Source organism: Armigeres subalbatus, chromosome 3, assembly GCF_024139115.2.
Source record: "Armigeres subalbatus isolate Guangzhou_Male chromosome 3, GZ_Asu_2, whole genome shotgun sequence".
NCBI lineage: Eukaryota > Metazoa > Arthropoda > Insecta > Diptera > Culicidae > Armigeres > Armigeres subalbatus.
In genome coordinates this window covers 399,752,158-399,767,026 of record NC_085141.1, presented here as the reverse complement: position 1 = coordinate 399,767,026, position 14,869 = coordinate 399,752,158, and the positions used below count along the sequence as shown (strand labels likewise).

Here is a 14,869-nt window from a genome sequence, read left to right as displayed (position 1 = left end):
AGAGAGCAGTACAACTGGTCTTTTCACTTTATCGGAATTTATGTGTCTGGCTAGGGACCTATTCGCACGCTTGAAAGGATGCCGCAATAAAGAGCAACAGTTCATGGCTCTATCCGAGCTTATGATAAAATATGTCTACAATGTCTAACCCACAAACTTTAAATGTGGTTAACTGGAACAGCAGATCTGTATCGAACAAAAAAATCGAATTCTTCGACTTCCTGCTTCGTTTTAAAATCGACGTGGGAATCGTCACCGAAACCTGGTTGCGCCCTGCATCTTCTTTCGTTCACCCCACGTACAACTGTATTCGATTCGATCGTCCCACTGGCGAAAACGAACGAGGGGGAGGAGTGTTAATCGCTGTCCGAAAAGGAATCAAATCGGGACCGCTTTGCGATTTGGGCGTAACTTATTTTGTAAACAAACATTGAAAGGCGAATTCCTGCTAAAACAAGCATTTCATGAGGAAACCACGGTATGGATCTGACAGGCTAATCTTTCCTCTACTGGATAAGTGAATTAGTTTAGGATGAAAACGCTTGCATTCTCCGGAATCCATGAAGTAATGTTTGTTTACAAAATAAGTTACGCCCAAATCGCAAATCAGTCCCGAAATACGTCACACTAAATACCTCAACTACATTAATGGAAACTGTTGGCATCTCGATCCCAACAAGACGCGGAGTCAACTTTCACTTCATTGCGGCTTACTTTCCGGGAGTCAAATCATCACTATGTTGGAATAAGTACAAGGACGATCTCAAAAGTTTAATGCGTTATAACGGACCGGCGTTTGTTATCGGTGATTTGAACGCAAGGCATCGCCAGTGGAACTGTATGAAAGCAAACAATGCAGGAACAACTTTCCAAAATATTGTTTCACAGTACAATTTCCACGTACACAAACCAGACTCTTTCACCTTCCACCCCGTAGGCCGTGGAAGACCGTCGACACTAGACTTAGTTTTGTCCAACAATGTTATTGACATGACGAAACCAATAACTCACAACGAACTATCGTCCGATCACCTACCTGTAACTTTCACTGTGCACCTTGACGCTGAACCTACGATGCAAATGCGCTCCTTTCGCTGCTACAGCCAAGCTAACTGGAGAATGTTTCACCAAAAATAGATACGAGCTAAACCTGTTGGACCCTACTTTCGTTGCTCTAGAAAATGTAGCAGATATTAACAGAGCAGTTGAGTCCTTCACAAAGATGCTGCTAGAGGCTGAAAATGCTGCTGTTCCCCTAGTAACCAGTCGGCCATATGAACCAACGACAGTTCCTGAAAATACTCGATTGCTTATCGCGCTACGTAACCGACGTCGGCGTCAGTGGATTAGGACAAGGGATCCAACGTACAAGAACATCGTTCTGTCGCTGAACCGTAGAATTGTGGATGAATGCAATCAGGCACACTTCCGCAAATTTAGTGAAACACTACAATCGATAGACTACCGGAGCAATCAGCTCTGGAAAATATCGAAGGCGTTGCGGAAAAATTGTAAGTACAGCCCTCCTCTCCGCAGTAACACTATGCTGGTTTCTTCTCCTGCGACGAAGGCTCAAATATTAGCGGAAAACTTCGCAAAATCACACACTAACTCAATGGTAAGTGACACGCCGTTATAATTTCAATCCCAAAACCAAAGAAAGATGCCACGCTCCCTTCAAACCATCGCCCGATTAGCCTTCTTCCAACAATCAGTAAGCTACTGGAACGATTGAATCTAACTCGGATCGAAGCTCACCTAGAAACTACACGAATCATTCCTGATCAACAATTTGGGTTCAAGAGAGGCCACTCAACCGCTCACCAATTATTGCGACTAGTAAAACACGTTCGTAGTAACTTCACCCAAGGAAGATCGTCTGGAATGATACTCCTTGACGTAGAAAAAGCTTACGACTCAGTCTGGCAAGAAGCTATTCTTCATAAAATGAACTTGGGTAACTTCCCAATTGCCACAATAAAGATTATCCGGAGTTTTCTTAACGATCGATCCTACCATGTAGCCGTCGACGGCGAAAAATCAGAGAAGAAACTCATTCCATACGGCGTACCTCAAGGAGCAGTACTTAGTCCAATCCTCTACAACATATTCACTGCAGATATGATAATGATCGATGACGTTGAATACTACCTGTTCGCTGATGACACGGGCTACCTAGCATCGCATCGTAATGCCGCGGTTGTGCTGGAGAAACTACAACAAGCTCAGCAATCACTCGAATCGTACCACCAGAAATGGAAGATCAAGATCAACGCCAATAAAACTCAAGCCATCTTTTTCATCAGAAGAAGAAGTCTTCGAAACCTGCCACAAGGTGAGATCAGAGCCAATGGTCACTTAATTCCTTGGTCAGATGACGTTCAGTACCTCGGTGCTATCCTGGATCGGAGGCTGAACTTTTCGAAACATATATCCATGAATATAAAGAAATGCGACAAGCTAACCAAATCGTTATATCCACTGGTCAATCGTCGATCAAAACTAGATGTACGTTCAAAACTGCTTCTGTACAAATCAGTTTTCCGACTAACTTTGACTTACGCTTTCCAAGCGTGGCATACTTGCGCTCGTAATTATCGGTTAAAAATCCAACGAAAGCAGAACCGTCTCCTCAAAACGATGATAAATCTGGACTTCCTACATCCGACTGATGACCTCCATGAGCTTGCAGGTATTGAAAAAATCGACGACTGGTTTCAACGGCTTCTACCCAAATTCCATCTTCGATGCGAAACATCTGAAAACCCCTTGCTCCAACATTTGGTGCACTAGAACCTGTGATATATAATTAGATTTTTTTAAACACCCATTTCCTTAGACTATCCATTTTCTATTGTAATTACGAAGGTTTTTTTTTCTAGTAACATTTTTCCTTCTCGAGCTTCATGTTAAAAATGTTAAAACTATTCTTGTTAGTAGTATTACTGTTAAATTATCACTGATGTCAGGCATCGCTATCACGGTCAAAGATTTATTGCAACAAATTGTAAATGAATGATCAAAATAGATAAATAAATTGAAATTGAAAATTCTTCTCTCTTCTTCCTTCTTCATTTTCCTTTTTTGTTATTCCTTCTTTCTTCCTACTCCTGTTTTCTTCTTCCTCCATTTTCCTTCCTTTTTCCTATCCAAAATTGGGTTGTTTGCACTCAAAACCGTAGTTTGGGCCAAAAACCCAAATTTGAGTAAAATGACTTTTCTGACACTAGGTAGTTTGCCTTTAATCCTATGAAAACAGTTTACCCAAAGCTGAGTTTAATTTATCCAAAGCGGACCTTAATCAACTCAAAATTGAGAATATTGAATTTACTCAAGTTTATTGGGCTGAGCAACCCCGGTGAGGTGTTGCATCTTGCTCTTGTTTTAACAACAATCATGGGAATAAAAGGGAAAACTACCCAAATTTGGGTAAATTTTTTCTCCTATATTCTCATCAGTGCGTATATTGAACTCCAAGTTTGGGTTGATTTATCTGTCCGTGTATGCTTTATTTTGAGATTGACTGTAACCAATCAATATTATAAGTTGAAGCATAAGTACTAGAGCGCTAGTGGCGCTGTAGCTATTTCAAGTATTTTGCCAAAAAATGCTTCAACAAGCTCAACTTGCCCGTATATTATGCATCATGTTGTAGGGCATGTTTGGGTTTACCATTCACATCTGATTGACATTTACAGTCAAACCTCCATGAGTCGATGTTCTATGACTCGATATCGACTCATGGAAGCAAATTATTCCATATCAAAAAATATTTTCTGGGTTACTGTGATGGTCCCTCCAAAGAGCTTTCCAAAGATTTCTTATTCCACATCTCGATATTTCCATGAGTCGATGGTCCCTTCAATATCGACTCATGGAGGTTTGACTGTATATGTATGTAGTACCGGCCATTGGCTGGTAGGTCCAAGCAAGCTAGATATTGGTCACGCGAGCTGGAGCGACATTAGCAATCTTATTGTCGGCGTAGCACCAACTTAGAATTCGGAAGTCCGGACTTCCGAACCGAACTTTCTTCCAAAGTTTTATCTGTCAAACTAATGGATGCGTTGTTTAGCGCATCTTTAGGGGAATCCAGCGCACTACTTCCAAAGTTGGGAAAGTTGGCTGTATCTGGAGAAAATCCAACTTCGGTATAAAAAGCGGTATAAATTTATTCCGGATACACAATATATCTTTTGCATCAACTGTATTATATGTAACAGCAAAACTAATAATCCTTGGAAATAAGTAAGGGTCCATTTGCAAATTTTATCATTTTTAAACACAAATCCATAATAACTCATATTCATATCCCAAACATAAAAAGTTTGGTGTCTGTTTTGTTTATCTATTAAAAAACTGTAAATTTAGCCAAATATGTAATTACTTACCTTCAACAAATCCAGCAGAAACGGACTGGCTGCGCACAATACAATTTTGTGTGCTGGGAAGCTACGGCCACCAGCTGCCAATGTAACATCGACCAGGTCTCCGTGGCAGCGGAGGAGTTGGACGGCCGACACTAGTGATGTCCCGTAGTCGCCCCACGTTAGTGAGTAAAGGGAGTTTATCGGAAGCGACATTTTCGTGTAGCTCTCTACAACCGCGACACTGTTTGAATCACCTCACCGCTTACCCCACCACTTCACTACGCGCGCTAGCGGTTTTCTTCTGTTTTTAGTTTCTTATTATTTCTCCGGTTCAAAATGCTGTTGCTGCTGGTCGTGGCAGCGACGGTGCGGCCTGAGCTCACACTGCCACTGCTATTATTATTCCGCACGGCACACTCGGGCCCCGTGGTTGCCGTCCCGTGCTTGTTCGCTTTGACTGTATTTTCACTTCACTTGAACGAAATATTCTCTGCGCCTTTTGGCTTTTGGTTGGTTTTTCTCGGATACACTACACTACTAGCATTCCAGTCACTTGCTTCGGTTCACTCCTACCTTTCGAAATAAAAAGCAAATGTAATAAATTTACGAGTGATCATTCAGTGTTGCCACAGTGGAGCAGATAGCTGGGGCAAAACATCTTTCTGTTCTTTACAAGTACATGAGATCCTATAACAATGTGGAAAATGAAACTTTTCTGTCTGTTCCTAAAGACAGTTTTGCCATGGGGCCTTACGCTGAAAAAACCCTGAATTGAACTGTATCTTTTTCGTACGATATTGCTTAGTTAGATTAAGGAACTCAGTTTGAATCGATTTATTTGCCAGAAGTTGAACGTTTTCAATTTTATTTTTATTTCAAGTTAGAAATGGAAATATTCAATTCACTTGCCTAATCTATGGGGTACTCCTTATCCTAGCGGATAGATGCGCGGCCTTCTTACCTTCTTGCCTATAATATCTCGAGCAACATATGATTAGGGCCGAAAAACCAACAATGCTGAACCGAGAAAAATGAGGTTCAAGTTTTCTATGAGTAATTTAATTCATTTATTGAAGTAGAAGCTCATTTCATTGCAAAAACCATGTCAATGCCATACGTAAATGGTTATATTATAACAGCAGATAAAGATTAATTGAAAAACTATTCGAAATCTTCAAAATTTCAGCTAAAACAAAAGTCGCGCCGTTTACTCGCATTACCGGCAACACGTCTGGTTTTTAAGCCGTTTGCTTAAAGCTAGTAACACCATCGGATTTGTTTAGATTTGTTAGCCAGAGTAGTTCTGCTATGCGATATATCAAAAACCTAGTAAGAATATACATTTTGAAATAACTTGAAGCTAGTTTTTCTAAATAAACAATATAAAGTGAACGGCCTAAAAACCAAAGCAAACATTCCGCATGATAGTTAAGGGCGCCATCAAAGGACTTAAAAACCACTATGGTGAAAATGGTTCATGGGACGTTCACTCAAAATAGCAATAAATGTGTTTCTTAAGAGATATTAAGTACGGAGTTTTACCTACGATAAAGAATCATTTACAAAGCAATCGTTTATGCTAGAAAATGAAAAATCATGGTTTTGGTTTATAAGCCGTAATCATATGTTACGCGAGATATGAGCATTAAGAAATATGCTCAAGCATCTTATTATTGGTTTTGAAGAATATGTATTTCCATCGAATTTTTAGTGTGGGCAGACTATTAGGCATATAAAGCATTGGATATCAATTTTTTTTAATGAAACGAATAACTCAAGATATAAAACCTTAGATTTGGTGGTGAAGATATAATAAGAAAATTTGATTTTAAATTTAGTTTAATTACCCTTCTACATTATAGTGCATCTTTCCTCGTATGAATCGATTTTTGCCTTTCTTCCTTCAACTTCCTTGACCTAAGTAAAAGTCCTGTAACTGGTAGGCTATCGTAACAAATAAATATACTTATACTTATACTTTCTCGTAAAACAAAGTTTTTGTTCAAATTATTGTTTATTTGAAAGGCCCATTTACCCTGAAGCGTAACGGAACCGGAATCATGTTTTAATACAAAATTTCATTATTCTTCTACGATAATATTGATTTTGGGAAACCGAAATCAACGGTTTGGTCGAGGTTGTACCAAATTGATTGTTCCAATCATTTGAAGTTGAACACGTTGAATGTTCCTTTTGATTCGGCAAAAAATTCTATATTAGCTTCGTTTTCTACATTTAAAGTTCGTACAGCCAATTGTCATGGGACTTAAATACACTTATCTAGCATATGCGCGTCACGTACTACGACAAAAACCATTTACAAAACTACCAAAAAAATGATCAAGGAGCCAGGATTTACGAGTGATAAAACATTGAACAAGGAAGAGTTCACTATATTTAACTAAAATTGAAGAAGTTATCACATCACGCATAAGCGCATTGTCGGGTTTTCAATAGTAATTATAATGTAGGTATTAACTATACGTAAACCTGTTAGTTACCTCTACATCAGGTCAAGGAAGAATAATCAGATTTGTTTGTACATTTTGTTGGTCAGGATAAAATTGCAGTATTGTCGAGATGGACTGTAAGCACAGACATCACAGAAGAATATTATAGATTTGTTATAGTTTAGCCGTTTAACCGTGGAATAATTAAAAGTTTTTATTAAATTATTCCACTTCTAGAATGATAAAACTTCACATAATTTAAAAGCTATGTTAATTTAATTATGTAAACATAAATGCATTCAAATCTAAGGAAAGCAGCAATAGATCATGAGCATTAAACGGGAGATCAACATCATCGACATAAACAGAGAATAATGCTCTTGTTTACAATCTCCAGCCGAATACAACACCCGCGCTTCCATTGCAACACTCTTTCACTTTGGCAACACTGGACGACCCTCTGCGTACGCTCGCCTCTCACACCACTACTCTTCTCTGCTTCGCTACTACGATGCTTGCTTGCCTTCACACAGTACTTCTCCCTTCTCTTTCCCCCTACTGCGTTTCACGTAACCTTTACGATTTTTGCTGAGCTTCTGCCTCACTTCGCACACTACGACCAACCAATGAAACGAAACGAAGTAGACGACGCTCACGGCACTCACTCTTCTTCGAATGAGAACAAGAAAAATCGAACGTAAAATTAATTCAAAAAGGATTTTTTGATTGCAAAAAAATCAGATCAAAATACCCCGCAGAATTCTGGATTGCCCATCATTACTCAAAAGAGGGATTTGTTCCACTGCTCCGGGGGTTTCCGGGAGCGAATCGTCCACCACACCGTCCTACAGAGCGCACTCTTCACAGCTCTTGCCTGCTCTGGCCACAGACTGCTTCTTTTTCTACTTTCCCAAGATGTCTCTCCAACAACAACGACGTCGTCGTCAGCCACCGAAAAAAAAAGAGGGCCACACGAACAAAATTTTCTATTTGATTTTTATCCACCACAGTACGTCCAAAACTGCGTAGAAATACGAAAAAATGAAACTTTCTGCTTCAAACCTGCGATTCGCGATTCTTTCAACGACGGATATGGCCTGTTTGAGTGGGTTTTTAGGCAAAAATGTACCCAATCCAAGCAGGCGATATACTTCGGGGCCACACAGAAAAACTCACTCCCGAAAAAATGGAATCGCGTTCTGCTCGCGCGACGGCCACGATCACTGCTTACTATGATCAAAATTTTCTCTTCCTGATATCACAAAACACTTTCAAAATGCACTTCACACTAGATTATTTTGTGTCTTGGAAACAAGGGATGAAAAGAGCCAAGCTCCCACCACCTTCACTAAACGATGATCTTCGACTCAGAGCTATGCTCTTGCGCTGAATTTTATGCTCCCTCTGGAAGGAACGACCTCAGCAGTAGAGCGATATTAATTTTTCGAGAAAGCGCTTCCACTTATTTCAGTCTCGAAACGAATGATGATGGCCGCATCGTCAGGAGTAGAGTAGAGCGCTTGCGAGAAAAAATCGATTTCAGTGCGAGAGGGAGAGAGCACTAACAGCATTGGTGCTCTGCTGACTGCTGACGATGAATGGCAGTATACAATGTGGATGTGTTTGTGTTGGCAATGAGTTGAATTAGTTTGCTTGGTAAGAACGAAAAGGAATATACGGATGTGCTTCTTGCACCGAAGAGAGCCTGCGTGGAACAACGAAGAAGTCTCCGTGAGTGTGAATGCGATAACATTACACCAAAACTTTATTGTCATAATGCTTGAAACTTACGCATGAAAGACTGAAATCACTGTATATACGCGATGAAATTCAATACATATTTTACTACACGTCTGTTTCATTCTACTCACCGACTGAGGCTGTCCATACCGCATATTGTCGGCGTAGCACCAAGTTAGAATTCGGAAGTCGGCAACCCGGTAAAAATCGTTTACTCATTAATGGGTACTTTTTCTCTGCTATCTCTTTCTCTCTGCTGAAAAATTCACCCATTTTGGAAGAATAAGTGGATTTACTCATTTAAATGAGTAGATCCACTTATTCTCCCAAAATGGGTAAATTTTTCAGCAGAGGGACAGAGATAGCAAAGAAAAAGTACCCATTAATGAGTAAACGTGTTTCTCCGTGAAGGGGCACGACACTTCCGCCTTTTTGAAAAAAATCGCCAAAAACCCTACACGCTCATTTTGATTTTACTCACCGGTGAGTAGTTTTGTATCGCCGTCTCTTTTTTTCCCACGGAAATTTTACTCACTTTTTGAAAAAAAGTGGAACTACTCAAATTTTGAGAATCAAACAATGTTTTTCTACATATTTTTTTATCAATGCCAAAACATTAAATTTTAAAAACATTAAACATAAAATTAACCATTAAATTTTGATGAAAAATCGATTGATAGTTTATTAATGTTTGAGCTGTTATCGGTGGTTTTTTATCCAAATAAGATTATGTGAAAGATTTGAACATCTTATGAATCTTTAAAGGCATGGTCAAGTGAAGTCCTTTGTCCACTTCGCGGTTAAGTCAGAAAAATTATCCACTGTTAGTTTTAACGCTATTTATGAAAATCACGCATAAAATTTTATCTCTAGAATATTGGATTTGGCACCCAAGTACAATTTCAGGGTTTTTACGACTAAGCGGATTTCGCGATTTTCGCGGATTTTGTGGTTTTCGCGGATTCGGCGCGGATTTACATAACGATTTTAGGACTTTGTGCGGATTTAGTTTTAGGAGTATTTCAACAAATGAAATTCTATATCTAAGGACGTTTATTTGAAAATTAGTTTTATGTCTATCTAGATGGACTTTATTCTCGTTAGAAAATGTTTTCGAGAACAAAATTAACGTTTGTAGTTATTTACTAACATCAATTTTCGGATATTAACAAACCCTGTTTGAATTCCATGGTTACACTCTTGAGCATAGATTAAACAAATGTTATGAGGAGAGGGGCGCCACTTGTTGTCATTTTTAAACCATTCTGAAGCATGTCGCATTCAAAACATGTCTGTTGAACACCCGTCTTTTAAATGCTTCCGCAGAAATTGTTTTTGATGTTGACTTTGAAAAAAAAAATGTTGAAAATTTTAAAAAATGTTTTCCCGGAAGAGTTTTTGCAGAGATTCCCGAGAAATTCCCGCAAGAATTCACGTTGCGATTTCCTTCGAAGTTTATTTAGCTATGATCACAAGAATTTCTGTGAAAAATCCTGAAAATTTAACAACAGATTTTTCGGAAGTTTTTCAGCAGGAAGTCACCAACCAATTTCTGTTAGAATTTCCCAAGCGATTTCTGTTGGAATTAATTAGGGGTGTCCACATACAATTTCCGAAAATTTCCTGCATAAATTTCCGGGGAACCTTTTGCAAGAATGGAGAAATTTCCACAGATGTTCTCGGAGAAACACCCGCAGACAATTTTGGAGCGACTTCTTCAGAAATTCCAAGAAGGACCATCTAGATGAGTTGTTATATCAACTGCTTTTTCCTTAATCCTATTTTCAATTTTGTACAAACGTGTGTAACGTTGAAGTTAAAACATATACTTAAAATCAGTAATATTATGAAAATGAACTCGAAAAAAAACGTTCACTAAATTGTTGTAATGTGCGTAATATTTAACATTGATATTTAACGTGTATTTGCTTAGAATTTAGTTTTGGGTCGCGCGGATTTGGCACAGAAAGGATTTTCATGTCGCGCGGAAATGGCGTGGATTTAATTTTATTCGGCGCGGATTTGGCGTGAAAAATATTTCAGGATCTCCGTAACAACCCTGCAATTTCTATCCCGAAGGGAATTGAAAGCTTTGATATTGATCTCTATCATTGGCTCTCTGAAGAACCGTTTGTTTTTTGGACATACATGCTGCATCATGTGGCTTTTCTTCAGCCTGTCTCGGCTCATCACCGATGCCGGCCGATCTCGGCTCATCACCGATCCTGGCCGGTCTTGGCTCATCATCGATGCCGGCCGGTCTCGGCTCATCATCGATGCCGGCCGGTCTCGGCTCATCACCGATGCCGGCCGGTCTCGGCTCGACTCTGCTGCTGCTGCCGGTATCTGCTCAGCATTGCTGCTTTGTCGGGTCTGTAGGGTGGACTGCTGCTGTACTGGCTAGGTTTCGGCTGATGATGGTGGCTTCGATTCCCTGCTAAAAGGCGTGAGTGCTGTTCAATCGATGATGCGGTTGCTTCGCTTGTCCCGGTCAGAATGAAAGGAAAAAATCGCGTTGCGCTATTTTATGGCTTCTCGGCAGACCCAGCGGCTGCTCATTCGCTGGTGTCTGCACCAATCAGAATGTGGTAATGGAATGATGCAAGAATTATGCGGTACCCATATTTATAGGTTCCCTTGATCTCAATGTTTTTCATTGAAAACAGTTTCATGCCTATTGAAACAAGTTTTTCGGGTCTTATCAAGCATGGACATGAAAGGCATACTTGAAATCTGTTCATTGACGGGCTGACCGCAGAAATCCGTCCACTGAGACGAACGCTATTAACGTTTAAAATCTTTCAACACAGCGTAACGCGGTCGATTTGAATATTTTGAAATGACACCCGGTATAGTAAAGAGAGACGTAAGTCCTACGTCAAAAATCTTACATGGGGGGAGGGGGATTCGAAAAATTCAGAAAAATTGCTTACGTAATAAGTATACGACCCCTTATATTTATCTGTTTCCAACTCTTTATATTTCCAGATATTCCTTTCAAGCATATGTCAAAATTTGGCAAGTCAAGTCAGATGTGAAAAGGCAAAACGATGTGATGAAAGGATACAAAAGAGATACACAAAAACAAACAAGAATCTACACTGACAAAAATCCAATCATATCCATTATGTGTGGCACACATAAATTTTGACTATAGCATTTCCCACATAACGGCTATTTGAATTCGCATAGCATATATGTAGAAACACACATAACCGTTATTAACTAATAACCTTTATGTGGATTTTCCTATAGCGGGTGGTTATTAACGCACACATAAAATTTATTTGTGAATTTCTTTAGATTTTTGCCAATAAAAATGTGTGGATTTTTATTAGTGTATTTTTTCTTGAGAAAGGGTTAATGGAAACCTGCATTAAGATACTTGAGGAGGTTCTCAGGTAGTGTGGGGATAAGGTCATCTTGGGTGTCATATAGTATTTCACAAATCCTTCCTCTAGTCCGCATCCCCCGCCCCGCAATTGAGCAAAACATAAGGGGGAATAAGAACTATTGAGATCGCTCAGACTTATGCTACCGCGCAATGCGTTTCAAAACACACAACATCGACTTCCAGGTGGCAATCTCGCCATCCGTCGATCGCAAGCCGTGATAGTGACGGTCTCTATCACCATGTCTATCACTAAATGACTTGAAATAACTTACCTTCGAGCACACCGACAACAAACATACATACATATTCTCACCCACGTACATCGAAGGTGGACATCGGTGCCGATTATTGCACTTGTTTGGCAAAAAAAATCTAAAGAGGTATTGTGTAGAACAGTATCAAAAGAAAACCAAGGATATTATTTCCTCTTTGTTTGTCATTCTGACAGCATCTTGACAGTATGCTACACGAAAATATCCTAAAATATCCGTTTCTAAGCATTTGTAATCCCAGAAGATAGTCCAAGATAGTCGGAAAAAATATTTCAAAAAATCCTATGAAAGGTATGGGAATTTTTTTGAGAATTGTCTTGTGTCGTGCCCCTTGGTTTTCCACGTTGTACCAGCATGGTACAAGGTGACACACTAGTAGTACAACTTGTACCATGGTACGAATACCACCAGTGTGTCATAGTATAAAAGTTAAACGATCGAATCGGTGGAATGATTCACAGTCTTAGGCTGTGAACCATTCCACCGATTCGTTTAACTTTTAGTTAAAATTTGACAGTTCGATGGTTATTTCGCCGTGGTTAAAAATAACCCTGCTCCGGAGCTTGGTTAGATTTGACAGTTCAATAGTTAAACTTTGTTCGTGAGAAAATTGGCGCCAAATTCATTTCGTTCCGAATAACTATCAATCTGTCAAAACTCAAATGGGTATAGGCCTCGGAGTAAAATTTTAACCACTATGGGAAAATAACCATCAAAGTGTCAAATTTTAACTAAAAGTTAAACGAATCGGTGGAATGGTTCACCTCGTGGTTCACAGCCTTAAACGTCACATGAAAAGGCCTATTTTGCGTACACTGAGAAAAATTTTATAGTAGAAACCTGGGTGGTGCAAACATTGAAGATTGTGGTTATGTTCGTTTCTGATCTAATATTGAGAAGTACTAGTTGACCCGGCAGACGTTGTCCTGCATAGTAGGCTAAAATGGGCCTTGCGAACTTTCCATACGATTCTTTATTTAAGTTTTTCGCGATTTACTCAACTTCACTAATGATTTTCGACTGAGGAAATATCATATAAACCCGTCGGAAACGATAACGGTCATACTTGCTGAAGGAATGGAGAAAATCCATCCAGCCGTTTTCGAGTTATGCGGATACGAACACAGACCATTTCATTTTTATATATAAGATTGTTATTATTTTGGAAAAAAAATAAAAATAAAATTTGTTTGAGTTTTGTATTCTTTGTAACAAATATTCTCACATTATATTTCGAGTGGAAAATTAGTGGGAATGCAACTAAAAAGCACTCGTTACGAAATTTCACGAGATCCAGCAGCTGATTGGAGCATGAATGTATGTAAACAATTGTAAAGTCATGTAGAGTCTTGCGCATTTGTGCGCTCTCATGCAGCGTGGGAAGAGAAATTCAGAGAGCGGGAAATGTTTGACAGCCAAGTAACTGCAAAATAATTTTGTTTATGGGAGTGATTTCAAAATATCCCTCTGCTCGCTTGAGCGCAGAAAAGCAACTCTATCCGCAGTACCCAGGTAGAAACTACCTTTTTAGGGGTAATATTGAGACCAGTACCGACGTTTTTAAACCGGAGTGCCAATCGTCTTAAAATAACTAGAATATGCTCTATTTTACGATAAAAATAGTTTATTCAACCGCTTACATGGTTATTCTTACTGAAAATATAGTAAAAATGTGTGGTAAAATCAACTATTTTGTTTGAGTCTATGCTAAATAACAATTTTTGTGGTAAAATTGAAAATAATATTAGTCAGGTTTATTACATTTATGATGAAATTAAGCGATTTGTCCCTTCGGTTGAAAAACGTCGGTACACAGAGAAAAAAATAATTGTGTTTCTAAAAATATCATACTGTTATTTTGAAAATATAGCAATTTTTGTTAATTTGAATAATGAAACACTTAACGTGAGAGAAAAACTTTCAATTTAAGGAATGATTTCTTAATAACAAATTGTAATTTCAACAGTTGAAATTTTTCTTTTGAGAGATCGAAAGATTTCAAACGAGCTTGATAATTTCTAAAAATTTGGCAGCGCTGTCTATAAAAATATCTGGCAACTGACCTCACTCGAGGATTTACTGTCATTAATTTTTTTTTGTTTTGCTGACGGCGAAAAAATAGAGCTACTGAAAAAACGGGGAAAACTGAGGAAATTGAAGCACATTAAAGGTAAGAATGGAATTTAATGTACCTAACTAGAATCCGAAGTCAATTTCGTGTTATATATTTGCAGATGCTTATCGAAACTAATAACGGAGCTCGGATTATATCTAATCGGATGCATGGGGAATGAATCTATTGCATGGCCACCAACAAAATCGTTCGGCAGCAGGTAGCAAAATATATTTGTTAATAATAGTCAGAATAATAATCATCCGTCTCATCCTCACCAGGCCAGATCAGAACTAAGGCACCCCTCTGCCGACGTACATTCATCTCGTATTGAATGACCTTTGAGGATCGATAGCTGTCGGACGAACTCGTCTTTGCAGCAAACTTGTGGAAGTTTCGGCTAATCCCAGAGCACCATCAATCAAAGTATTCAACGCTTTCGACTGAGGCAGACCTGTTTCTTTTATAATATGCGTGAATAATGAACACAAATTTTAGATAATAGAAATTCAAACCATGAAAATAAATAA

The 14,869-nt window shown here is 38.9% G+C and overlaps 1 protein-coding gene and 1 long non-coding RNA gene across 7 annotated transcripts in view; one reads left to right on the top strand and one right to left on the bottom strand.

Moving 5' to 3' along the window:
- LOC134226930 (transcription activator GAGA) overlaps positions 1-8,309 on the bottom strand; it is a 32,614-nt gene extending 24,305 nt beyond the window's left edge. The window contains exons 1-2 of one of the 6 annotated variants that reach the window (XM_062708048.1): positions 7,883-8,309; positions 4,392-4,943 (exon numbers count right to left, since the gene is read on the bottom strand). In XM_062708048.1, the coding sequence (XP_062564032.1) occupies positions 4,392-4,583 (192 nt within the window). In that variant the 5' untranslated portion in view covers positions 4,584-4,943; positions 7,883-8,309. Of the gene's footprint in view, positions 1-4,391; positions 4,944-7,601; positions 7,619-7,882 lie in introns of those variants that run through there. The other 5 variants (XM_062708047.1, XM_062708049.1, XM_062708051.1 and 2 more) reach the window with 5 other exon arrangements.
- Positions 8,310-14,322: 6,013 nt separating this feature from the next.
- On the top strand, positions 14,323-14,825 carry LOC134224040 (uncharacterized). The gene is made up of 3 exons (XR_009982818.1): positions 14,323-14,396; positions 14,461-14,559; positions 14,621-14,825. It is a non-coding gene; the product is annotated as an uncharacterized LOC134224040 (long non-coding RNA).
- Positions 14,826-14,869: the final 44 nt, after the last annotated feature.